The sequence below is a fragment of the Chroicocephalus ridibundus genome, chromosome 3, assembly GCF_963924245.1.
Source record: "Chroicocephalus ridibundus chromosome 3, bChrRid1.1, whole genome shotgun sequence".
NCBI classification, from domain to species: Eukaryota; Metazoa; Chordata; class Aves; order Charadriiformes; family Laridae; genus Chroicocephalus; species Chroicocephalus ridibundus.
Genome location: NC_086286.1, coordinates 35,444,159 through 35,471,208, shown reverse-complemented (window position 1 = coordinate 35,471,208; position 27,050 = coordinate 35,444,159). Strand labels below are relative to the sequence as shown.

The window sequence follows — 27,050 nt, the reverse complement described above, 5'->3', positions numbered from 1 at the left end:
GGCATGCTGTTCATCTTGTTTGTACTATACACGCAGGAAAACTGGCAAAGAAAGTTGAGATTCTGACCCTATCATCTGCACAATGCAATACCACATAAATCATTAAATGTTTACTAGTCTTAAATTATGTAATGTTTGGGGTTCTTTTTTAATCTGCTCTACACACTTGCTGATTATACAACTATCATTTCTTGGCAACCAAAACTCTAGTTCACCTAACACACTATTTAATAAAAAGACTAATTAAAAATCATCTGCTCAAGAATAATCACTAGCATAGTATTTAATATAGGAAAAGTCATCAATGTTTTGCACTGACTTGAAAATTGGTATGATTCACCAATTGAAAGATGGTAGAGAACAGTAAGAGAGGAAGACAGAGGCTATAAACTGGGAAACTATGCATTTAGATTCTCGTCTTACTCCTTTATGTGGGCAAAGCTTCTGCTGCTACTTAAATTTAAGTTTAAAGTGGCATGAAAATGATGTAAGTACGTTCTCAATTACCTCTTAAGAAATCTGAGTACTGTGTCTTCCTGTTTTTCTACTTGAGATGCAATGCTTAACTGAACATTAAAAACACCAAACTCAAAAGCATAAAACATTGAGCATGGAAGGCTGCCAACTACACTTATTCAACCTATTTCACACAGTGAGAACAATGCTGGACTTGCATTATGCATAACATCTATAGCTTGTAAACAGACAAAACAGTACTTTTATTAGGTTAGAGATGTGTCTGGCTGTCTGATTTTAAACTTTATCTTCAAAGAGCTATAACCATATGTGGCATAACAATGCCACAAGCCAAAATCAAAACACACAAAACAGAAATTGGCAGCTATAAAAGCTTTCAAGTCTCACTTGCTCGTCAGTCAGTTTGAAGAGGCAACTCCAACAGGCGGATGGCACTGAGCTCGCTCCTAGCAATACCTTCCTATGTGCATAGTCTCTGTTGAGAGCCAGTAGCTCACCTGGGGTTTCAGCCTTTGCTCACTGGTATTCTAACTTCAGAAACCTTTCCCCTTTTTTTCATTGTCACAGAGAATACAACTTAAGTCCCTGACAACATATTCTAAATTTATAAAAAATAGGAAGCCATTAAGACGAGGTTTATGCCTGATTTTATAAAAGAAAAAAAAGCATTTACAGCCAGAGGATCTGAAGTTGGCAAGAACGTTTTTGTCTTCACCTGTGAACGAGCCCGTTCTCCAATCTATTTCCAAAGTTTCTACATTAGCCAAAAGTTTGTTCTTCATAGGTATACAGACATTCACTGTAGAAATAGCCCAATGAACTTCAATCCAGATCTAAACACATTCATTAATCCAACACTGTAAAGCAATTTTCAGGTTACTGTACCCTTATTATACACTCCTTGTTCAAGTAAGACCTGGTACTAATTGTATAGTGAAAAGGAAACGTGTCTGACTCAAGATGAGGGCTTTCTTCAATAAATATTTCTGTTTCCACAATGAGGTGGATATGAGGAACTGCATGCACTTTGACCACAAGTGAGGCTGCAATTAAATTTCTACTTTAATGTAAGTATATACCTTTAATCTTACAATTTGACTACTATTATTATGCCTCTGAAATATAATATTTTCTGGAATCACACTGCTGTATCTCAACATATAATTCACACATCTAATTCTTAACATGCCCATTATACTCAAGTAAGAAGACAAATGGCAACTACTAAACTAGTCCCCTAATTGCCGTCATTTCCAAATGTCATATATTCTAAAGAAAATAACTGTGCTCAGCAAAAGTTTCACTGTTGCTCTTAATTTAGAGAAAAATAATCCCTCTTACCGTATTGATCCGATCATGTAGGGTTGTGCTAGCTGTACTACAATAGCTCCACTCCCAAGCTGATGGCACGTGTACCCAGAATCCCAATCGTAGTTTTTTGTGTCTCCATTCAACAATGCATTGCGACTGCGACTTACACCCTCAATCACACTGGCACAATCTGCAATTGTTGCAACATTTTCAGTGGGAACTGTGAAGTAAAAACACAAAGACAACAGACACACAGTCAGAAAACAGTTCAGATATCAATGATCTTTATTTCTGGCAAAGAACTGGAAACAAGAAAAAAAAAAGGATGCAAGTATGAGCAACACAAGGAAATTTAACTCTTATTTAACACGAACCAAGTGGTACATATAATTTTTACAGCATTGATCCCAGAATAGCTTGGAAAATTAACAGATGGATTTCTGTCTTGGTGACATGAAAGCACTCTTAATACAAGTGGGGAAAAAAAAAAAAATCTTGTCCAGCAAAACTTTTGAAATTTTCAAACAATTTCTTCCTGTTTTCATGATGAAACCTCCCCTTCCCCCACCAAAAAAAAAGAAGGGGGAAAAAGAAAGAAAGAGAGAGAGAGAGAGACTGATCTGGACCTCTGAGAAGTCAGGACTCAAAGTCTTCAAAACCAAGGCTTGAAGTCTCACAGCTCAGGAGACTATTCTCAACACATACCTCTTAGTACTTCTGACAGTCTGCCTGACTGTGATCAGAAATTGCACCCCAAATTTAGAAAATGAAAATGCTTTTTAATACTTACAAAATCCTTCAATACAAGTATTGGACTACAAGAGGGAAGGAGGACTACAAGAGGTCTGCCACACAAATGGAACAGCAGGCACAGAAGTATTTCTTATTCAGTCAAGAGACAGGAAAAAGGTATGACTGAATGCTACAAAAAAGAAATTATAAATACCCCAATAGCAAAAGAAAAGAAACTACTTAGAACCCATCCTCTTGAAAAAATGAAGGCCAAAACTCAGGATAATGATTTTCCTCAGGAGATAATGATGGAATTATTCAGTACTTCCCTGCCCCACCCCCCCATGTTAATTTCATCAGAGATCTTTGCTGGATAATTCTTTTTTCTATCCTATATGCAGCCATAAAAAATGACAGCATGCAGTAGCCTGCTATGCCAAAGAAAGTCAAAGGTATTACTGCAGAATAGCAAATTTGTCTTCTTTCATTCACCTTAGATGCAGTTATTTGAATATTACAGGGGAAAATGAGCAAGTTAGGGAGCTCAAAGTATTTTCAAATTAGTAAAAGCCTTCCTGGGAAAATCACGACAAAAGGAAGGGACTTTCAGTAAAAAAACAAACAAACAAAAACCAACAAGACAAAACAAACAAACAAAAAAACCCCAACCCAAACCAAACCACTAAGACTTCAATTCTAGGCCAGTGCTAAACTACTACCTTGTGCTGCAACATCTATAATGAACTGTCTTTCACCTCTACAGCCCCTCTTGCCGTCAGTGTACACATCCAATACTGTACTCTATGTGTCAGCATCATCTAACTTCAGTTCTTCCTTCTCCCTGGTACATCCCAAACTGAACGCTCTAGCTTGGAAACTGCTGTTACAAACCAAATTAGATAGAGGATAATATAACCCTTTACTAGGCATTTTTAGAAGCAGGGGAACATTACATACTCAGCAATAAAAAAAAAAAAAAAAAGGGTAATTTTGGGAGTTGTTATTCTTTAGCGAAGGACGTAACTCTAGTGTTGGTTTCTAAAAAACTTTCCAAGGAGAGGAACGTTCTTGTATTTACTTAGTCCTGCTTAATCTGATTTAAATCCAACAATAAGTAGTTTTCCCCTTCCTTTCAAATCAAACAGCATTCATAGTATAGTTAGAAATTGACATAATTTCAGCAATGTCATCAAAGATCAAGACAAGGGCAACTCCTCTGGGAGCACGCTGCAAGAAGGACATGTATTTTCTTGTGCATAGAGCATTTTTCCAGCACTGTTTTACAAGTGCTTCAACACTTTTTTTTGGAATCACCTATTATTTCCCTTTGTTAACATTTAACCAAGTATGGTACTTCCTTTCTGTTTGTATTCCAGAGAGAATCCCAAGCTTTTTGAAAGTCACCTTCCAACAAGATGACAGATGAACATTAAAAAAAAAGAAAAAGCTATTTAAGATGCTCTAGTCAAGTCCAGAACTTTCCTAAAAAGCTCAGTTTTCAGCCAACCTCCTCAACTTTTCGAACTCTATTCTTTCTCAATCAAAAAATTAATAAGGCTAAAAAATGATGCTCTCTGAACACGTAAAAATCAAGGTTGCCTGTTGAGCTTTTGGGTTTTTTTTGAGAAAATGGTAAAAGCACTGATTGTTTTATCTAAATGATAACAAAAAGTCTTTCAGCACAGGTTGTATTTAATAAAAGCTAAGATTTTGCGTGTCAACCTCTGATAAAGGACAACCAATCTGTGTGGTAATGCAATTTAAGAGAGAGGAAAAAATTTTACCAAAAATTATCTGAATGACAATGATCAATTTAACAAAATTTCCAAATTCACAGCACCTCACACTAAACATTTTTGAGAATCAGAAAAAGAACAACAAATAAGCCAAAACAAAAATGGCACAAAAAAATTTGAGAATACAGAAGACGTAAACCCAACACTTTTGAATTTTCACGAGAAAACAAATGATGTATAGTATAGATGCAAATGTACCATTTTAAGTCCACTGCACACTGATAACTACATACTTTTAATAATTGTCTGTAAAATATGTATTTAAAATACTACAACATTTGAAAATGGCTGAAATATGGGTGTGTGGAATTTCAGAGGTAATTTTAAGAGTTTCCAGCACCCAAGAAAGACATTATTTTCCATAAAGAGCTAGCATTCTGTGTTTTAAGTGTGCTAGTGGTGTCAAGCATTATCTTAAGAAAATCACCAACCAACCAAACTACCATAAAACACACAGGGGGGAAAAAAGTGCAAGCTTGTTGCCAAATAATAAACCAAGCTGTGGAAAAACAACAGTTTCTGAAAAATTTACTGCACTATTAAATGTACTATCATCTCTCTTTGCTCATAAAAAATTACTAAATCCACTGTATTATTATTCTAGAAACCTCTTGATTCCCTATTACTGAAAAGAGACATTCAGAAATTCCCAGATTCTTATGGGGAAGCAGGTGGTAGACATCAGAAGTACTTCACTGGGAACAATCTCCATAAAGCAAAGACTAACAATGCAAACTAAGAGCGCTGGCGTTGAAATAAAGTTTGCCTTGGCTTCCTTTTCTTCCCCTATTCCTTGGCAGTAAGGGAACTTCTTTGAGTATCCATTTCATATAGGCATCAAAGCATCTTTTATACATTGCTGCTTTTTGTAGGAAGAGGAAGGTACTGAAATCTTGGTTAAAAAAAACAAAAACCAAAACCAAAAACCAAATGAAAGATGAAGTGTCAAAACCATTGTTCATGTTGAGGCCCTATGGCATATTCCGGACACCCTCTGAGCTATGTAAGGCATTAATTGAAAACAGCACAGCTCAGTTTATCCAGTATTTCACCCGCATGCCCTCTGAGCATCATCCCATTCCTTCTCACATTTAGATTTCTGCACTAATCTGTGACCTCCTAAGAAGATGTTACCCTGATTAGTCAAACTCCTTAACAACCACACAGAAACTGCCTTAGTGTGTTTTTAATATAATTCTATGGTCTTCCCTACAACAGTTAATTAGAAAGTGATTCTAACTAATTGCAGTGTGCAGAAGGTGCCATACTGTTCCTTCTCTCTAGAGGGGTCCGCCACTCCCTATTTTGAATGTTCATTATCATCTTTTATATCCGCTTGATAAATTTATTAAAAATACCATCTGGAGGGGACTCGACTCTGTGCTGTATTTTCAAGTCTTTTGGTTCTCTTCCTTTTTCCCATTAGAATTTCTGCTTCAATTTAGGTCGCTTGTTTACAAAAACATACTGCCAAAACCAACAGTCTTGTTTCCATTTTTGTTTCTTTTTTTTAATCCACCAGCTATCCAGCTTTTACAGTAACCAATGTTGTAAGAGAAAGTGAAAGAGGGGATTTGCAAATAAGGAAATTGGTTTTTTCAACTGTTCGTACAGCAGTTTTGCTCTGACAAATCTGATTTGCTTTTAGGGAACAGAAAAGATGTGCGTTAACAAAGCATACACATTCTGTAAGCCAACAAAAGGAGAAGATGATTGAGGTCACAGGACAGCAGCATCAAAACATATATTAAGACTTGTTTTCTTGTCTCCTTGTCCTATGCTGCAGTATGGAGCAATGAGCAGTTTGGCAGCATATTTAATATTTAATTCTAGTAATAGTATTCTTATAAAGGGTTGTCATTTTCAAGGTATGGCCTAAGGGCCATCTATACTGGCTATATTTAAAGATAAGATAGATATGTTATTCAACTGTCCTTAGAGATCCCCCAGCCTCAGTCATATTTATTTATCACTCTTTAAGCCTTTTTTTTTTTTTCTTTATTTTTCACATACTTGATTTTCCATAAGAATTTTTTCACCCCCCTGAAGTACTCAGAAAAAAAAAATGCAGCCGTTGTTAACTGACTTCCATATCTGAGTGTGAAGTACTTCCTTTCATCTCACAGTCTGGAAAGGTCCGATTTTGCTTTCTGCCCATCCACTGTAACTTCAGTTGGCTAACACGGGGGGAAAAAATGACAGATGAAGGAAAAGAATGGAGTGGGGTCCTGCACCAGCTCACAGAACCAGCCATTCATGAACCTTAATTCAATTAATAAAATAAACATACAGAGAGACAGCAAATCTACTAAATAGTCTTATTTTATAGGAAGGCAGTAATTTAAAGCATTACGGATTGCTGAAGATATTTATACTGCAGTCATAGGTTCTCAAATAAAGTGTCATCACTGCAACACAACTGTTCATTTTACTGAATTCTCTTAAGACACTAACAAATCCAGCACTTTGTGAAGAAACTATAAACAAGAAATTATACCAGAAGGAATAAATTTTTGTTTTAATGAATATGAAGAAGTGATTTTTCTCTCGTGCTGACATCTGCTAAATGCTCAGCTTTCAGTCGCTCCATTTTTAATGGTAAAATTGCATTCCTTCTCTACCTGAACTGAGCTGAGCAAAGCTTCCTCACTAGGAAGTGATGGTTAGAAAAAAGAAAGCTGAGACCAAAGAAAATAAATAAATAAATAAATAGGGACGTCACTATTATTCCAGGGCTTGATTTTATTGTATTGAATAATTAAAAGGATGTTGGGCATTTTGCTTTCATTATTTTCCAAACGCCAAAAGATTTGTTAAGTCTAATCTTTATTCAGTATACGAATTAGCACTTGTTTATTTTCACATGATAGAAAATACTAAGCCTACAGACTTTTCAGTTAATTAAAAGTACACTCTCAAAGTCCTGTCTCCCCTTTCACATACTTTTCTTATTTTCTTGAGCTGAAACTTGCTGATGACATCGCTACATTTCATTTGAACCTTCAATCAAGAAATCAATCAAGAACTCAAGAAATATCAACTTCAAACAAATACCAACAGCATTTCCATTTGTTTCAGTGAAAAGCTTTCTGCAAGCCATATTTAGCTGGAGAAGAAAATCCCAGTAATATTTGTCTACGTCCAATTGTCAGTTTGGATTAGAATAACTTCAGAGAAGCCTGATTTTTCAGTTGATATCTGCTAGAGCTCATGATTTCCAATCAAATATATTATAACAAAAGCATTCAAGTCATTAGAACTGGCCATACTTTTAATTGCCAACCGATTGGCTAGCTACTGGGCTCTCCCATCAAACATTCTGCCTGAAGAAGGCTTTCAGAAGTAGCAATTGTTTCAAAGAGCCCTAGGAAGTACGCATCCTTCATTACAGCACTGGAAATAGGAAGAAAATAAAAATAAAAATAGTAGCTGGGACCATATGAACAAATCTCTGTTGAAGAATGGGTAGCAGTAACTAAACTGACCACGTGGCTGTCCTTTCCTGTAGAAAGAGGAAAAAAAAAATCCCTGCCATGTTTAGATTGTCTTCAAATTTTCATAATTTCCTAAGGCTAAACTTGCAACAGGGCTGACTTACGTTGCTGGGTAAACCTGCATGGTTTTGAAAGAAGGCTAACCTTTAAAAAAAAGAAGCAGCAAAATGTGATAGCTTTGTGTGGAATCAACATTAAACTAGACACAAAAATAGCATCTCTCACTGCTTCCTTGGAGACAGATAGAGCAATCTTTTACAAAGCTGAACCACACACTAGGAAACTGATATAACTGGTTTCTCTCTGTTATACATTTATTTTTTTTTCTTCCAGTAAGTGCCAGTGAGTAAAAGACAAGTGAATGACTATTTATTCACTTCATTTTTTCCCTTTTAAAACAAGTTCTCCTAAGGCATTGAACAGCACACAAATGAAGGTTCACAATGATTCATAAGTACCGAACAACATTCCCTGGAGGGTGACCAAGGACATTCCAGTATTTTATATCCATCTCCTGCTCTTCAGTCATTTTTCACTGTTCTTCCTTTCGTGTGTAACGTACAAGCTGCAAGACAGTCTGATAGACCGAGACAGACTACAGATAAACACAACTTCATATAAAAGCCTTCCACACTGCACTGCCTATGACCTTAACCGGGCTCAAAACAGGATGGTAGGCTGGTCCAACCCACATGCCTGCAGAGTCCTTGACTCCCCCGCAGCAATGAGTACTGCACTCAGTAAAAGCACTAAGCGAGGTTATCATTTTTTCCCCCTTTGAGGCAGAAGAGAGGAATTGTTTCCTATATTTATGTGGGGAAAAAAAAACAACAACAAACAAATCCAAAATAAAAAAGGGAGTGCACAGCAGCAGCCCTATGCCCACTGTTGCCGCTTCTTACCACTGGGCAGAGTAGAAGCTTTTGCAAAACATCACATCCCACTGGGTACCACTTCTGCCTCCAAAGGAGTACATCAGCTCTTGCTTCTGAAAATTCTCATTTCTTTTGGATTCTACATTAAATATTAATGACTAAAGACCATTCAAGATTTCAGAAGCAGAAGTTCAATAAAAGGAAACACTACGCTTTTGAGATTTAAAAAACATTTACATTTCTTTTAAATGAAACAGTTATGTTGATGTCATGAGTCCAATATGCAGAACTGTTAACTAACTTACACATTCAGAGAGAATACTATGCCAAAAGGAAAAATACATCTCAACCCTAATATCTGCGTTAGGGAATAATTTCATTGATTGAATTAATTTCTGTCACTTACCTCATTTCACAAGACAACAAAGTGTAAAACAACACTAAAACACCAGACAGTGCTAGAAAGAGCATTTCTTGCTACTTTTACTTCAAAACTGCTACTCAGCTACCAATCGGTCACACCAGTACTGCATCCAGTATTGGATAAAGTAACTATGTAAATCATCCTCAATGTTAACTTTTAAACACAATATGTCAAGTAAATAATTTATCATGAAAACCTTGTAGGCAAAAACACAGAAACATAAAATTACTGTTATCATGAAACAGTGCTTCATTTTTATGATGTGTTTACCAGCCTTCTAATCTTCACTTTACAGTGACAGCCATTACATAGATACTACATATCAGTAGTAATATATCTGATAAATTACCCTCTTTCTGATCAAGTTGAATAGGTTTCATGAAGATTAAATAAATAATTACTCTTAAATCTCCATATAAGATCTCTAAACAAATGCCTCAATGGCCTTATTTCTTTGGAATGAGGTTTCAAATGACAAACTCTTTACGTGTTATCTTCAGCGTTGTTTTGGTACTTTCACAAAGTCTTTCTGAAAGTACCATATGGCCTTCAAGGGCCAACCAACATTTAATTTTCTTAAAAAAACAAGTTATAGAAACAGCAGCTGTGTTTGTTCCAACCTAATTTAACACCATATTTAATACCATACTGCATAAACAAGTAATCCAATAGTATTACCTAATATTGCTTTTCAACAGTTGAGGATGAAAGCTTCTAGACTCAGTCAATCTAAAAAGCAACCTACTCTGATTACTGCCATTTCATATATTTCGTGGAGCTTTCCTAACTGATTCCACTTCACTTTACCCTATCCAGTCACTGCAGAAATAGAAACAAACATTACAGATCCTCATTAGAGCAATAAAATAAATCTGTGCCAACTACCCTATTGGTAGTCACACAGATTTTATTATAGAAGTGGAACTGGGACAGTCTTCTTGATCAAGGGAGCCAGATAACATTTTACCTTACAGTAACAACCACAGGTATGTAAACCAAAACATTAAATGGATATAAGGTCACTGGATCAAAGCTGTTGAGATTATTTTTGAACAGGTAACACTGATGGCCATAAATTCTGGAGGTACAACCTTTGTGCCCCTGCCCCATTTCACAACAGGACTGCCCTCATTTAGTTCCAAAATCTTTCCATTTGTCCTTTTCTCACCATAAATTCTGCAAGGTCATGTATCCAACTGTTTCCACCTCATTTACAATCAGGAGTTGGCCCACATCCCTCTTTCAATTAACTACTCAATAGAAAACTAAGAGAGTAAGAATTCAGTAAGTATGCTATCATCCCTTCAATATAAAAAACTCTACAGGCCTCTCTTTGCGTTATGTAGACCACTTCCAATGACTTACATGCACAAAAGCTTCATTTACCCACACTGAATGACAGCATAGTTCCACTGATCACCATGAACAACAACGGATACTTACTATTATGTAGTCCAAACTATTTACCTGCAAGATTCTGTAACTACAAAAAAATTTCATAAACAGATAAATTTTAATAAAGCTATATAAAGTCTCCATCCACTGGATTATCTTTGAAACTCATGAAATGCTGAAACAGATCAAATAGTTTCTCACCAAAATGCTCACCAAATCACAAAATAGCAAGAGACTATCTGAAAGACAAGTCAATTACGGTACAGGTACACTTCCAAAAACATACACGGATTCACTACCTTGCCTACTGTTACAACCAAACAATCTTTGGCTTAACACACACAGGGAAAAAAAAAAAAGGAAAGCAAATATGTTATTTGAGTCCTAAATTAAGTATTTGCTAAATAAGACTGATAATCTTAAATCAAATATATATAGATATATGCATCACTTATTTGCAAACAGTAACTATGATTTTGTATAAAGTTCTTAAAAAGTTCATAGCTGGCAGTGCTAAATATGAAATTTAGCTCAAAGGTTTTATGAAATATTTTGTTTCTCCCCTAACTAGCTTACTGAAGGTAGATGTTTTCTTTAAACACAGTTCCTCCTCACTGCTTATTCTATTTTCTTGTCAACAGCAATTGCAATACTATTGCAAACCCCCTAAAACAAAGGGAAATCTTTCTATTTGCATTATGGGACAACTTGTACATTTTGGGGCTATATAACATAAAAATTAGTAAAGTGTGATTTGTCAGGCTATTTATTCCATGCTTCTAAAAAGACACCATGAAATTACACAGCACACGTCATGAGATCAAGCGTAACCATGCGATGCCTTTGCATAACACATAGCGAACGGGCTGAAGGAGTTGGGTCCCAGTTTTTCACAGATCAATATTACAGTTTTCTCAGAAAAACATTTAAAATAAATATGTCTTACCAAAATCTTCTGTCTTGTGCTTTTTTGAAAACTGTTTTCCCTTCCATCTATTGTAGGTACATACTTAAAATTTAAATATATGTTTAAAACCAGAATGAATTCAGAATTCTGCTGAAATTCTCTACTTCATACCAGAAGTAGCAAACTGTGGGAAATCCCACCTAGAGAAATACTAAAAGGTGCGCAAAACTCTCCCCAATGAATTTTAGGATCTCATTTGCATGCGTTTATATGGAAGAAAGCACAGAAAGCACCCTGTTCAAACTATTAAAAAAATCCATATAAAATCTTACTTTGACATAGTCTATCACTCAGTATTGTTGGTCTGTTGGGGATTTCTACGTTAAGTAAAGCAGTAATACGTAGAGGTACTTAAATCAGTATTATATAAGCTATGTGGAGCTCCAGAGGTAAGAAAGCTCCATCAACATGGCCTTCTGAGAATATGGGTAGCCAATATAACGTTCTGCCATGGCTAAGCATGTGTACGACTCTTTAGGGGAAAATCAACACATGAGAGTTTACTTTCAGCAGTTGAAATTCAGCTGTGTAAGAGGCCCTAAATGCTCGAATCCATCTTTCACTGCAATAAATAGCTCTGGTTACTCCATCCTCGTTACAGAATTCAGGCTAACCTAGCAGGATGCAAGAGCAAGCATACTAAGACATGCAAAGAGAAACTGGATTAGCAGCAGAGTGACTCAATTGCGAGTGGCAGCAGCTGATTTAATTTGAACTTTAGCATTCCTGCAGCATCACTAGTTAATCCACAGAACTGGAATTTCAAAGAAATCGCAAGGACGAGCCAACCAATTCTATGCTTACAGTATCATTTAACTCAAGTTAGAGATTTCTGTGAGGAAACAGAAGTAGAGTGCAGCGACGGCCAGTCTTAAAAGGCAAGCATTCGCAACAGTTCGTGTAAACAGTTTTATCTCTTACCTATCAGGCCTTTCTCAAGAGTAAAGGTTTTGTTTGTGAACATGCATTCAAATGCCACAATATGGAAAACTTTGTTCACTGTGTTGTGGGTCCCAACGATTCGAATATACCTATAGGGGAAAAAAAAAAAAGGTAAGTAGCACAAGAGTTAAGCATGACAAACTTCTACGCGCTAAAATACAAATTATTCAGTTGGACTATATTGTACAGGTCTGTAAGAACTGAGTAACTGTTAAAAAAAATTAAAATAGCGAAAGGAGTAAAAAGAATATAAATTTCACAGCAAAATTGCAACTATTCAGGATGCTCCAGTACAATTTAAGAAAAAGAAATAAAATTAAAGAGCTATGAAATCTATCAGAAATCTTTCTGGACTAATTTGCCAGAACAAAAATGAGGGGGCTTCTGGATCAGAAATGGTCTGTTAGTGCAAATGTGTGCTCATGAAGGGTTTAGATAATAATAATAATTAAAAAAATCCCTTTACCAACTATACTTTTTACCACCTTTCTTTGTATGAAAGATTTCATACAGCCAGGATAAACCCAGTAAATCAGCAAGGCTTCTCTGCGGAAGCCAAAAATTCATTCCATTTTATTATGACTGTTTCTAATTCTAAATCCGGATGTACAGGATACCAACGTCTTCGTTGGTGTATATTTTATTAATAACAGAAAAAATTGATATCTGAACAGTCAAATGTTATGAAACGAAGATATCTCTGGGTTTCATTCCTGGTGTATAACTTATACGTCTAGACTCTAATTAAAAATCAAATAGAGCTGCTCTTGAACACTGTGACCTATTCACCTTCTGTAATACCCTGCAGGCTTCACCTTCAATAATTAACCTTGATTCAGTCTGATTCCCACATTTTCTGAAGAGATCCAACAGTTCTTACAAAAATTTTGAAAAATCCTAAACGGAATATATGGTTCATCATCTCAATAAATCATGGAACCAGCAACACAGAAAACTACCTAGAACAAATACCATTACCCCACAGAATGGATTACCCACACTGCAGAAAGCTTTGTATTAAATTAATTCAGTTCAATTAAGAAGTATCAGGATGTATCTATCTTAAGCAATATCCCCCGTCTACAGTATAAAACAACCTTTCGCTTACATGTCATAATTATACTTCCAACATATTGGCCATTCACCAACAGCATCGTTTTGGCTTGTGTTCTTCAACATACTAAGTTGAAAAGATACGCAGCTTTCAGTCCTGAGATATTATTTTCTTTAAACATAAAAAAACCTCATAGCTATTTACAATACTAATGTCCAACTTCCTCCGACACTTCAAGACTTGAGTGCCTTATGAAAGAGCTCTTATAAGCAAGCCTCAACAACTGTTATTACTGATATTCGTTTGTCTTTACCATACATAGAAAAAAAACTGCCTAAAATACTAATTTAAAAAATTACACCTATTACATGCAAATGACTGCAAGAGACAACTAAGTTACCTGAGTATCATGACATCGCTAAAATTGCCAGTTTTTGACCTCCGCTCCTTTTAGTTTATATAACAGTTTCATTTAAAATAAACCAACTATTATATATTTTGATTAAAATTACAAAACTGATATAAAGTACGCTTAAAATTTCACATTAAAAACTTACTTTTATTATCATGACTTGAAAGAAAGAAATTCGCTAATTTATATTGACTTCCAGATCAATTAGTTATCACAGTAGCAAAATTCCTGCAAGTCATTCTGTGTAGAAAAAGTAAAAAACTGGAGAAAAGGTGAACCTGTATTTTAAAAGTAAAGCAGAACTTAGCCCTCACTATGTAACTGTGATAAGTGCCTGCAAAGAGCACCGCAGGAATCTTGGTTGACAGCCAGGGAATCAGCAGTTCTTTCCCCAGACCGGCCCATGTGAACCAGTCTGTTGCTGCAAGATGGTACGTGAAAAGCCATATTTTGGGATTCACATTATGAAGGCAAAACCATATCCACCTCAGTTTTTCTTAATATGCCAAGGACAATCTCCAGTGCTTTTGCAAGTGGCGCGGTCAGGTACACCCATAGCAAAAGCACGGTAGACACACAGGAGTAAGACCTCAAGGTTTCTACTCACAAAACTGACATTGAAGATGCACTGAAAAGATTATAATCAAATTATTCAGGGGACTAACAGTTTGCTGTTCAGAGAAAGTAAACATGAAATTTGAAAGAATCTTTCAGTTGACAGAATCACAGAATGATAGGGCTTGGAAGGGACCTCTGGAGATCATCTAGTCCAACCTCCCTGCCAGAGCAGGGTCACCCACAGCACGTTGCACAGGAATGCGTCCAGGTGGGTTTTGAATGTCTCCAGAGATGGAGACTCCACCACCTCTATGGGCAGCCTGTTCCAGGGCTCTGACACCCTCAAAGTAAAGAGGTTCCTCCTCATGTTTAGATGGAACCTCCTATGCTCAAGTTTGTGCCCCTTAGCCCTTGTCCTGTCACTGGGCACCACTGGAAAGAGCCTGGCCCCATCCTCCTGACACCCACCCTTTAAGTATTTATAAGCGTTGATAAGATTCCCCTCAGTCTTCTTTTTTCCAGACTAAAAAGATCCAAGTCCCTCAGCCTTTCAGTTTTAGAAGGTCTGTTAGACACCTTCAGCTAAGGGTATGCCTCCTCCTTGAAATTACAGGCAGAGATGTATTTTGGTCCGGTCTTTTCAGATTACTTTCTTTTTGTCAATTCACAAGCACAGTATCAACCCTAAATAGATAAGCAATGATGAGGATCCGACAACAATAAGTGCTCTCGTTCTATCCAGCATCAGAAGCACAGAATTTGACAAAACACGGGAACAATCTTGGAACGTTTGTAAGCGCACACAGACTGGCTCGCCAGAAAGAGTCCTTCATCTCTCTCAGGCGAGGAAGGTATTGATTGAGCTGTGCTGCTTGGACAGAACGTGCTGCAGGCTAACCAACAGAGCATTACTAACGGCAATACTTTGACGCACCTCAGTTACGCTTCCTTGCTTTAAAGAGTTCAGAGAATAATCAAAGTAACAATATTAATAGTAACACAAGATACTGCTTCATAATTAGCTTTAAAAGCTAGTTTATTTAGATTTTTGTGTCTTATGAAACTGTAACAGTAAAGCAAACTTCTAGATTGGTTTTGGCTTTTTTATTTTTTGCTTTTCTCTTTGGTGGGTTTTTTTTGGTAATTTCTTTGTGGTTTTTTTTTGGTTTTGGTTTTGTTTTTTTTTTTTTTTTTTAATATATCAAGCAGGTGAAAGATACGCACAAGACTTGAATAGTTTGCTATGGGAAAAGCATCTTTATCATACTGCAAACTTAGGTCAAATAACATAGTACCTCCTCGTTACCAAAGTTTTCTGTCAACAGGTATAAAGGAACAAAGCTTATTCTTGTATGCTAAATAGCCTATCAGTTATTTTGAACAACAGCTGACTGTTTCACGCTGCTGAAAAGCTAAAATTTTGTGGTAATGTAAAACAAAATCCCACCTATTAAAATAATCATGTAAGCGTTAGTCTTCTAAAGTATATTATTTTGACGTTGTAATATTATTGCAAGGTAGAATGTAAGGATATGACAACCCCCTTCCTTCCTCCCCAATAAAATAAATGTATTTTATTCCTTCCTTATCAAGGTGAATGGTCAGCATTATTCCTGCCTGAATCTTGCATTCTTCTACTTGGTGGAAATTCAAATAATGTGATATTCAAAACTACTTTAAACATCCTAACTTCTAAAATCACATTCTCAGATTTTGTATAAAATTGTAGCTTATTATTCCACTTGATGCAAGATACTAAAGCCACTATAGCCTGAGACTGAGAAGATAATCTTTCTTCAAATAAGGTAGAATTTATTAGAAATGCCCAGCACCGCTAAGTAAACAAGCTGTATCTGAATTTCAAATATCACCAATGAAGAGTGGTACTGAAGGTAGTACATAATCTGTTTCAGAAGAATCAGCTGAAAACATTGTAAATACTGAAGTAGTACATCTTAATGAGAACACTGAACAACGGGCTGAAAACAAGAAGTTGGCTCAGAAATACGATTGTGAGGAAAAACTGCGATGTGGACAACTTCAATATGAGCAATGGAGTCTTAATTCAAAGCATAGAGATTTCAGAAATTTAAAATCCCTATTATAGCTCAGGACACACTTGAAAATTTGTAAGCTTTTTCCTGCCAGATGGAAATGCAACTGAGTTTGGCTCTGAATGGCAGTGCAGCAACACGTATGACTCTACAACTTTGCTAACAGGCCTAAGAATTAAACACCACAAAATCTAACAGACTTCTGGCTCCCACAAACAAATCTGCATCAAGTGGCAAGGGTATCACCTCTGTCAATGTTACCTAATTATCTCCAGGTATGAGATCAGCGAGCAGGCTCCGTGTACAAGTGTCTACAGCAAGCTCGGAAGAAAGTGCCCAGGCCTCCTCTCCATGAAGCGTTGGGAGGCTTTTCTGTGAACTTGGACTCCAATGCTGAGACCTTTTTCTGAGGAACCTCTGTGAACACTTGTGCTGATAATGCCTCTTTATATAACGATCTGTTCTTTAAGGCATTCCCTCAGAAAGAGGCTGAAGTTCAATTCCTTTTTTTAATAGGACTTCAAACCTAAGGAGAGGCCCCTACCCGCAGGAGCCAGGCGAGGCTGCGACATGGCGTGCTCTGCTGCTGTACCACGCACAGCAGACAAGGTGTGCAGCCACTGGGTGAATCACAGAAAAGTATCCAACAGCCCCTCACTCAGGGACCATAGATCAGGTCCTACGCATTGAAAAAGTGATAGGTTGAACGCCCCCCTCCCTCCAAAGGCTCTCACTATGAAATGACTGTAAGACATCTTAATTAAGACTGCAGGGGCAAACAATTTCAGTAACCTTGTACTTTTCAGAGTCCAATTTTGGAAACTTCATTTAACATTTGCTTTAACATTTGCTTTCTATTTAAATATTTATACAAAAAAATACATCCCATAAGAAAACAAACGAATCTCGGTTAACTCAGTATTTTCTTTCTTGCAACTAAAGGAATAATAAACAAGTAGTTGCAGGATTGGACGTGCTGGAGTGAGTAACTTCTCCACTCTCTGTACCCACTGTATGCTACGAACAATAAATCAACCCATATGGAAATAAACTAAACCTTTCAACTGCATAATAGAACATTTGATTTGATCTTGATTCTTTTAGATACTTAAGGTCAAACTTGCATAGTCTAGGTCAAAGGTCAAACTTGCAGAGTTTTACAATTACTTTTTACTGTTCAAATAGCGAGAAAAAATAAGGTGTTTTCCCACCTCCAACGCTACATGCTTACAATTATTGTAGTCCTCTGAATTACAAAAAACAGAGTAAAGAATCTAAAGATCATATTTTTAACAGATGACATTTCCTGAAATACAATACATGTATCTTTTATGTTGATTAAATTGACATAAATGTGTATAGTAATTATTTTTGATAACCACACAGAGCCATTTTTCTACAAGTGCTTGGCAAGCATGTCATTAGTTTAAAAGGACCACTGACCAAACCTACTTGTGTATGCTCAATTACAAGAGAATTTAAAAGCTTTGATTACCACAAGATTGAGGGGGGGAAAAAACCAGAAGAACACCAAAACCCTAAATGAACAAAAAAACCTTCTAGAGCATTTTGTTAGTGGGTGACACAAGCTTGGGCAAACCTGATTAAGCTGAGACATAGGAATGATGAAGAATTAACTGTATAATCAAAATCCTGGTGCCAAACTATGAATTTTAATTATAATACTCACTGAGGAAGAGACATGGCAGACAAAAAATGAGGAGGGCAGACATTAAAAACACCATGGGTAGTTTTTCCAGTGAAATTAGAACTTTTTTCACCTTCCTGTCAGGAACAAAGCAGCTTTATACAATGCGAAGTTATCTATAAATCTTGTGTGATAGGAGAGTAAAAGAACAACAGTTCAAGGGCCAGACTACTTCCTCTGTCAGTGGACTTCAGACTCAACTGATAGACTGGGGGGAAGACAAAAAGAACCCTGAATCATTCTTTACCAAAAACAAACCTTGATCACTTTATGGGGTTTAGAAGTACTTCCTTGGCAGATGAACAGAAGTGCAGCACGAGAATTTTGCCCCTTTAGAAGACATTTTATTTTGGTTTCTGGCCCTGTTTGAGAATAACGGATATTGATAGTATTTAAGTGCTTTATGAGTTTCATACACGTCACAGATATCTATAGTCACAGTTAGTCATGCTACACTTGGCCGGAGATTCCCACGGCGGGAATACCAGAAAAATCTGTATTCTTCTTAATTTATTTTCCCCCACTAACAAGAAAATTATTTTAACTAGAGGGAAACGATATGTTCTACTGGATCTTGGTAGACTCTTAACTACTGAAATCTGAAGAACTACCTGTGTTGATTTATCAGGCACCCACATGGCAATGCCCTCATCCATTCCCTATTTTTCCCAGAGCAATTCTTCACTTTTACATGAAACTATGACTCGGGCACTCTGTTGTGACTACAAATACTCAGATTTCTGAACAACTACATTATGTTTTACTTCTGCTCTTTATATTTGTACAGCTGATATATTTAATTCAGATAACAGCTGTTGCTGAGCATACCAGTGATTCAGCTGCAGATACCCTGGAGGACTACTAATACCAAAGCTCAGCTGCCTGCATCAGAACAGTACTTAGGACATATGTGTCAAAGCATAAAAATATGCATAGTCCAGGATCTGTTTTAATCCTTCATTGTAATGACACCAGTAAGATACAGACAAACTCTGGAATATATTAAGCATAGATTGTAATCTCTTGAGAATATTGAGACAGAAGACTAAGTAAAGACAGGTAAGGAAATGAACTGGTATTTTGCACTGATATCCACTCTAAATTGCTATCAAAGCGACCCAGAACAGCAACAGCGAAGTAAAATAAATAAAGAACTAAATCCAATATGTACAAAACGAGCTCTTGAGAACTCAGCATTTCATTTTCCTTCATGGAACCTTTGGTATGAGACACCAGTGCTAGTCCTACATACTTCATATCTCCTCTAACTGCTCAGAAACCACTAACATTCACATTCTGATCACTGCCACAGAGATGCATGAGATACAGCCCAGCACACAAGGGCATTAGAAGACATTCTGTTTGTCTTCTAGTGGAAAAGGAAACAGTGCTATTCACTGCCGTATAAACCCCATTTATTGACAATTCTGTAAAATGTATAATCCTTCAGACTCACACAGCTGAATCAACAGACTCACGACAGGAGGCTAGAAAAAAAAAGCAAGGGGGAAAAAAATCTATTGCCAGAATTAAATCACGTGGAAGAACAGTGGACATAAAGAAATACATAAAATAAAGAATTAAGTCAGAACAAATGTGGAAAGCATTTCTGCCTTTTGACAGGAGACAAGTTTTCCTGCACTTAGATGAGAAAGTCTGATAGAGTCTCTTTTATACCAAGGGAAATCCCCCCTGCAAATGAAGAAAACAGTGTCTACTGTCTTACACAAGACAAGATGATTGAACTCTAGTAGGAAAAGCATATGTAACACCTGCAAAGCCTGTACAGTAGCATTTTCACCTTCCCAACTGATGCAAATATAAGACCCAGTATAGCAGTTTGTAAACACAAAACATTTCTCTCTGTAATTTGCTAAAATAGCAGCATTCAAATGGCTAAAAAATATCAATATACAGTAATTACACGGGATATCTAACTGTTTGTCTACTATATATAAGCAGCATATAAACCAAGCAACCAATGTTTCTGAACATATTTAATCAAATTAACACTGATGTGCATGGGAACATAAGAAACATTTGCATGATGTGATAATACGTTTTTTTATTCCATACATAAGAAGTATAAGCTTGCAAAACGGTGATTTTTTCATTACTGTTTTCCAGGTTTTATTTTATTTTATTTTAAATAGAAACCCCCAAATTTGAGGTAAGCTTGCTTGAATCTGAATCTTCATATTGTGTGCATGTATAGTTGCGTTCAACTTCTCAAATCGGAACTTGGCTCTGCAGGTTTTGTTTCAGGTCAGATCTCAATCCAAAACAGTTCTATTTCCCAAAATCTGTCCAGATATGGGCAGGAATCTGTTCAGAAACTCTAGGTATTTAAGCACATAAGCAGAAGACCATAAGAGAAGAACTCTGGGGTTCTCAAAAGGGGGTCATAAATGCACACGCAGAATGAAATGTTAAAATAAACAAATAAAAATAAAAACCAATCAAACAAAAAAACAACAACCCACAAACAGTATAACTTTTTACCTACTAAGAAATATATCCAATGATATATACAAGGAACCCTGCCATTTGCTATGTTAAAATTATACTGGAAAAGTGCTAAGCAATACCCTAGTGGAATCAGCTAAGCACTATCAACATAAAAATGACTTCATCAATATTTTTATGATTTGAAAATTGTACCTATGGATACAACATCTTGTAGTTGGAGGTGGTAAGAAAATCAATGCAAAGTACTGCTGGCTCAATTTGCTGCACAAACAATTTTGGAATGCTGAAATGTAGGGTAATTCATTAAGCTGAGCTTGCCGTGTATATTTAAAACATTTATGATAAAGCATTTACTGTTAATATTCAAGTGGTTTAGATCTGAAGCAAGAATGGCTTTGCTAATTGGTTCCTTAACTAAAGACACGCTCATACAGTTATTAAAACCCTTGTACTACCCAGTGATTTACAGATTTACAGATGCTATGCCAACAGCAATTATGTCCCTTACAAGAAACATCAACTTAAATTCTTCAATAGTAGGAGCAATGTTTGTAGGACCAAAACCCCTAAAAAAAATTTAAAAGTTACAAGTAATGCCCTGCTTAAATTAGTTGACTCTCAGTTCTGATTGCTTTGGTGTTTCTTTTTAATATAATTAAAGTGTGCAACACCTATACTGCTCGTGACAACACACAGCTTAACCAAACTCTTAACTATGATCGTACTTCAGATGCATTTTAGAAATTATTTAGTGAAGACGCAAATTCATATGAAAACATATAACAGACACTACAAAATGGAAGAGAAGACTCATCGGAAATTATGAGACATGTTTTTCGCATTGATGAAACAAATATCTGATGTGAGACAGATTGGTGAAAGTATCAACCAATTATTTCTAAATTCACTTAAGTTCTGTATTTTATGAGAAAAATCTGACATGGTACCAATTAGTAGTATCAGCCGCTACACGTATCTACGTTTGCTAACTCAGTTAATCAGTCTCTCTAATCTGCATTCCTTACACTTCCCAGTGTACTGAAGACCTAACTGCTAACTACTGCAGGCCTGAACCAAGCTATAAAGTAAAGGACAAAAGAAACATTATTTATGGGACCGTTCATCAGACACGGACAGTGCAGCAGATTCAATCTTGTAAGCTTCATAAGTCTAGTTATTTTTAAATCAAATCGTATTTTATTGGAAATAATAGATAACATGGTAAAAGAAGATCATAAATCTGGATTACAAGTAGGTCTACGTTAACCTGCACAAACACTCCTACACAGCTCAGCAACACACATGAGATGGTGGAAGGGAAGGGCAGTGACTTCCAATATCTATATATAGAGAATAAATTCTCCAGAAACTCAAGTTGCTGTGGGAAGAGTTGAATTATGGTTATTTTAAGGACAGAGCATTTAAGATGGGCAACTACTTTAACATAAGTATTTCTTGTTCTTGCTGCTTCTTTTTCCACTTTTTTTGGTGATTGGTTTTAGCTGGATGTTAGCTCACTGAAACACTACCATCAGGCTGGAGTGGTACACTGAGTACATGTGCCAAAAAAATAGCCCCCCAAAATTTTATCATTTTGTTAAAATGTAGTCCTTGATCTCCTATGATATTAAAATAATTTATGTTTGACATGTCTATGCACTACACCACTAAAACTTGTGAGCAGACCTGCAGAAGACAGAAATATATTTACCGAGCTACTGAATTCTCAGGTCTCTTCAACTGGTTCCTTTACCAAAAAACAATTTGATTTAATAACCAGTCATATAGTTCCCTTCATAAGGTAAAACATCTAAAACTAATAAACTGGTTTAAATCTAATGTCATAAATCCTAAAATTGATTTGGAGGCAATGGAAGAAGAACAGAATAAATGGTTACCAGAAAAATAAAGTAAGACTTTTCCTTTAAACCTTAGTTCTTTTATTTTAAGTGTAATAGAAAATAAAGTTCTTCAAAAGAAAATTGGTCCTGTTTTACCTCAAACGAGGACACCTCTAAATAACACAATTCTTGCTTCAGAAGTGACAGAAGTGCTCTCTGGTCGAGTATCATTTAAAGGAATCTTACCATGCAGTTATGTGAATTTCGATTCTGTAGACATAACCTTCATTTGCATATCAATTCAATTTACCTGAATGTGCTGTATTGCCTTATAAACCATCTACTCACTTTATTAAGCTGATGATTTGAACTCAGTATTGCATTATTTTCATATGAAGCTAAAAGAGAAGTTATGTATTTCGTTCTTATATATTAATGTAGCGAAAACATGTTTGAGGAAGCAGCTCTTCATTATACTTCAATGCTTTATTCCTAGCTGTAATTGATGTCAGTTATGACCAGGAGGCTATTATCAGGCTAATACTACCTTTTCCTCCATAATATTATTATTCTCAGCATAATGATATAAATCTCTGTTTGGAAATAGAAGCAATCGATATTATTTATTGCTATATTTTCATTAACTAGAAGTTTACCGGGAATACAGGACTGTGACTTATTTATGCCCTTCATGGAGTGGAACCTTTGAACTTTAGAACTAAGGTTCCCCTTTCACACGCCCTTCCGGCCTCCCTTACCTATGCCCAAGGTCAAATTTTCACACTTCATTTCCATTTCTTACTATATACCTCCTCCTCTCAGATCATGCCCACTCTCCTTCACCTTGGCAGCTCACTTAGTGTTAGTGTTTCCCATTTCCCTACTAGGTCACGTATCCTGAAATAGATGACATATTTGATATATTCAGAATGAATCTTGATATACTTAGAATAAAGCCTTCAAATTTTAGTTGAATTCAATAACTAACCTGTGTCCTTTTCATCATAAAATGTTTAAGAACCCTACTTCCCTCCATATTTAGCAGGTAATCGTGGTATTGATTTATGTAATGTATGTCCTTTCATGTATACCCTATCCATCTATTTAATATCTGACTGAAAAGCTTTCTTAGCTTCCTACAACTCCCAATGGCTCAACTATATCAATCCCAAACTCAAATTTCCTGATATTTTTTTTTTATATTACTTTATATTGCCATTTTTTTTATACATTGCTCCAGAGACGGCTGGTCAGTGTTACTACCTAAATACAGCTGACTCAGTTTCAGATTTTTAACATCAACTCAGGAAAGGGATGGGTAAGCCAAAAGAATTCAATAGTGCCAAAATGTTAGTGAAACATTAGTTTATAGAAACCTTTTAAATTGGTTTCAGAGAAGAGAGTCCAGGAGCATGCTTACTTTGCATAAGTGACTGAAGCATAGGGAAACAAAGTCATGGTAACTTTAATGCCACAGCACCATTGGTTTTACACCCTACTTTGTGGATTAAAGCACATAGAAGTCTTACAAAGAACCCTCAGAATCTCAGTAGCTGAAACCTGCATCCCTACAACTCACCTGCCGTTATTATCAACACTAGCCAGATTAAAGTTAAAATGTGCATGCCTAACTCACGTTAGGATCACATTTTCATTTTGTTTTAAACACATACCATAGAAACAGGATTTCTACACGAGTCAAACTGCATTTAAAATGATTGCTTATACTCAGGGATTCTACTATGTTTGCTGATTTTCCACAAATAAATAAGTAAACCAAAAATACAGTGGTTGGACATGAACAAGATTCAGCTATAATATACTAAAAATCATTTGCTGATTTTCCACAAATAAATAAGTAAACCAAAAATACAGTGGTTGGACGTGAACAAGATTCAGCTATAATATACTAAAAATCATTTGCTGATTCCGTTTTCTATAGGTAATGATCAAGTCTGTATATTAACCACTACATGAAAACATTACACTTACGTACTATTTAAAGATGCACGTCTGTACGTGTCAAGCAATTTGCGCAACACACAGATAACAAAATCCATAATGCTAAGAGATCAACTAGGGTAAGAGACTTGGCATCTACTTCTGTTTCAGGAGAGGTATTTAAGATAAAAAGAAACAACAAAACAACAACCACAAAACCCCCAAACAATCCCAAAGCATGACTATAACTAAGGAAAGAGTAGAAATAGGAAAAAAAGAAAATAGTGGGGAGAAAAAGGAAAAAAGAGAAACTGCACTGAAAATGAATAACAGGCAGTTCTGTATTAGTCTATACATATCTCATTCCAACACATCTTTTTTAAAGGAACGTGTTTTTAAGTAATATTTAAGCTCAAAGCAAAAAGTAACCAAAAAGAATTTCTTTCCTCATACAAATGAGATCTGATTTTACTGAGACACCTCTTAACGTATTTAGCTTCAGACTTTAAATATTCATCATGCTTTGTGGAGGGGGGAAAAAAAAAAAGCAAGCTCTTTCAGCAGAACTGGTTATCCCCCTTAGCCAAGGGACTTCGCATTCGAGTTTACCTGGCTGGAACCCATCTGTGCTCCATCAGGCCATGATGGAAAGCATAAAGTGGCGTTACTATATTTATTTTGTTTCTCATGATACAAAACCTTGTTCTCCTGCACAAGTGCAGTATAATTGTGAAAACATCTCGGCAGGTGTGCACTGCTGATGTTAATTTGTAAGAATTCAAAGATTATTTTTATTATAAATAATACACTATTGTTGTAGAATACCAGTATTCTAAGATGTAAACCCTGTGCATATGCTTTTAGTTCCACACCTACAGCTTTGGTTTTCCACCTCTGTTTCAAAGCAATAACACTGCACATACCTAAACAGAAATAAATAAATAAAATACAAAAGTACGGTTTATTACACTGCAAATGGAAAGCACTGTAGCTGCACCCGTACTATGACTCTAGCCATGATTGTTTTGCATTAGTGAAGTCTATGAACATGCCTATTCTACACCAAAAAAATTCAACCTCGAAATGACTCACATTCTCATAAATACTAATGCTAAAGGCCTGAGACACATTTAAATTAGAACTCAAATCTTCATGACTTTTGAAATATTAAACCATCATCATCAAAAATACATTTTTAGAGATATTACATAAATTTTATGCTGTGATGTCCCTTCCCAGAAAGACATTCCAGACCTGCACTTCAATACAAGGTTTGAACTATAGACCAAACTTTAGTCAAATAAAAGGCTGAGACTGACAACCTGGTGAACACTTTGGCCTGCAAAAAGCAGCCATGCTTCCACAAGAAACATATGGTTTAAGCTACTTATTTTTGAGACTGAGTTCATACATGGCTAACGTACCCCGTACCCCTTTCTTTTTAAAACAGAAAGATTACTTGAAATGCTCTGTTACCGATTTTCTTCTATAGTTATGCACATATTAGTGTTAGTTCCATAGGATCACAATTAAGCTCTGCACCAGCAGATAAGCAAGCCTGCTTTTCCTTTCTGTTAATGGTTTAATACCCTTTGGCTCTTCTTTTTTAAAAACTGTCTGTTCAAGACCTGTTTAACATCAGTGTTCTCCACAGTATAGAGAATTCACTGTATTATCAATAACCAATATAGGCTTACGCATAGTGTTCTTACTCTATAATAAATTCAGTCTGAAAATTAACATTAAACCTATCCCATGCTGTATGAGCATGTAGTTAGCAAAAAAACTTTCCAAAAAAAGCAAAATCTTTCCGTACCAGTGGAGATTAGAATGATGATACATCCTAAAAGAGGATACATTTGGGATGGAAGTCATTAGCACTAGCCATCATTAGCACACTCCCTCCACACAGGGCAGAAATGCACCAATTCTAACCACCACATTTGAAGTCCCCACACTTGATATTTTGCTTTAAAGTAGAACATTTTACTCCATGGTCAACACATTCAAACATTAAGAGAAAGAGTTTCTACAACCGTATCTGAAAACTAACTAGTGGAGACTCCTGAAGGGGGGAAAAATTATGTCAAAAAAGTAGCACATCAAAAAGTGGCACTATAAAAATTTCCACTCCTCCCACCCATTACAGAATACGCGATCATATTCACTGGGATTCCCTAATGAAAATTAAATGGTGTGTATCCATATGTGTACACACACACATATATGTAAATATATACACATAAAACCTAAAATCACTGAAGAAGTTAGCACAAAGCCACAGTTAAAAGCTAGAATGGACACTAGTTCATGAACTTCAGATTTCGGAATAAGAAGTTGATTTAACATAACACTCCAATAAAGTGGATCCAGTAAAGATCCAATAAAAATTGCTTTAAAAGCTTAAAAGAATAGGTTTATCCACCTCATCTGCTCAAGGGCAAGCATAAACTAAAGGATGCTCATGTGATGAAGGTTAAAATAACAACATACAATTGATGATTAAAGGAACTTTATATACATATATATATATTCAGCCTCTCTGATGTTTTTGAGTAGAAAGAGAAGAAGATTAACTTCCGCAGAAATGTGGGTCAATC

The 27,050-nt window shown here is 36.0% G+C and overlaps 1 protein-coding gene across 1 annotated transcript in view; it reads right to left on the bottom strand.

The window, feature by feature from the left end:
• BTBD9 (BTB domain containing 9) overlaps window positions 1-27,050 on the bottom strand; it is a 125,858-nt gene that overhangs the window by 39,665 nt on the left and 59,143 nt on the right. Inside the window, exons 8-9 of the mRNA XM_063328692.1 lie at window positions 12,393-12,502; window positions 1,819-2,008 (exon numbers count right to left, since the gene is read on the bottom strand). Of these exons, the coding sequence (XP_063184762.1) occupies window positions 1,819-2,008; window positions 12,393-12,502 (300 nt within the window). The remainder of the gene's footprint in view (window positions 1-1,818; window positions 2,009-12,392; window positions 12,503-27,050) is intronic.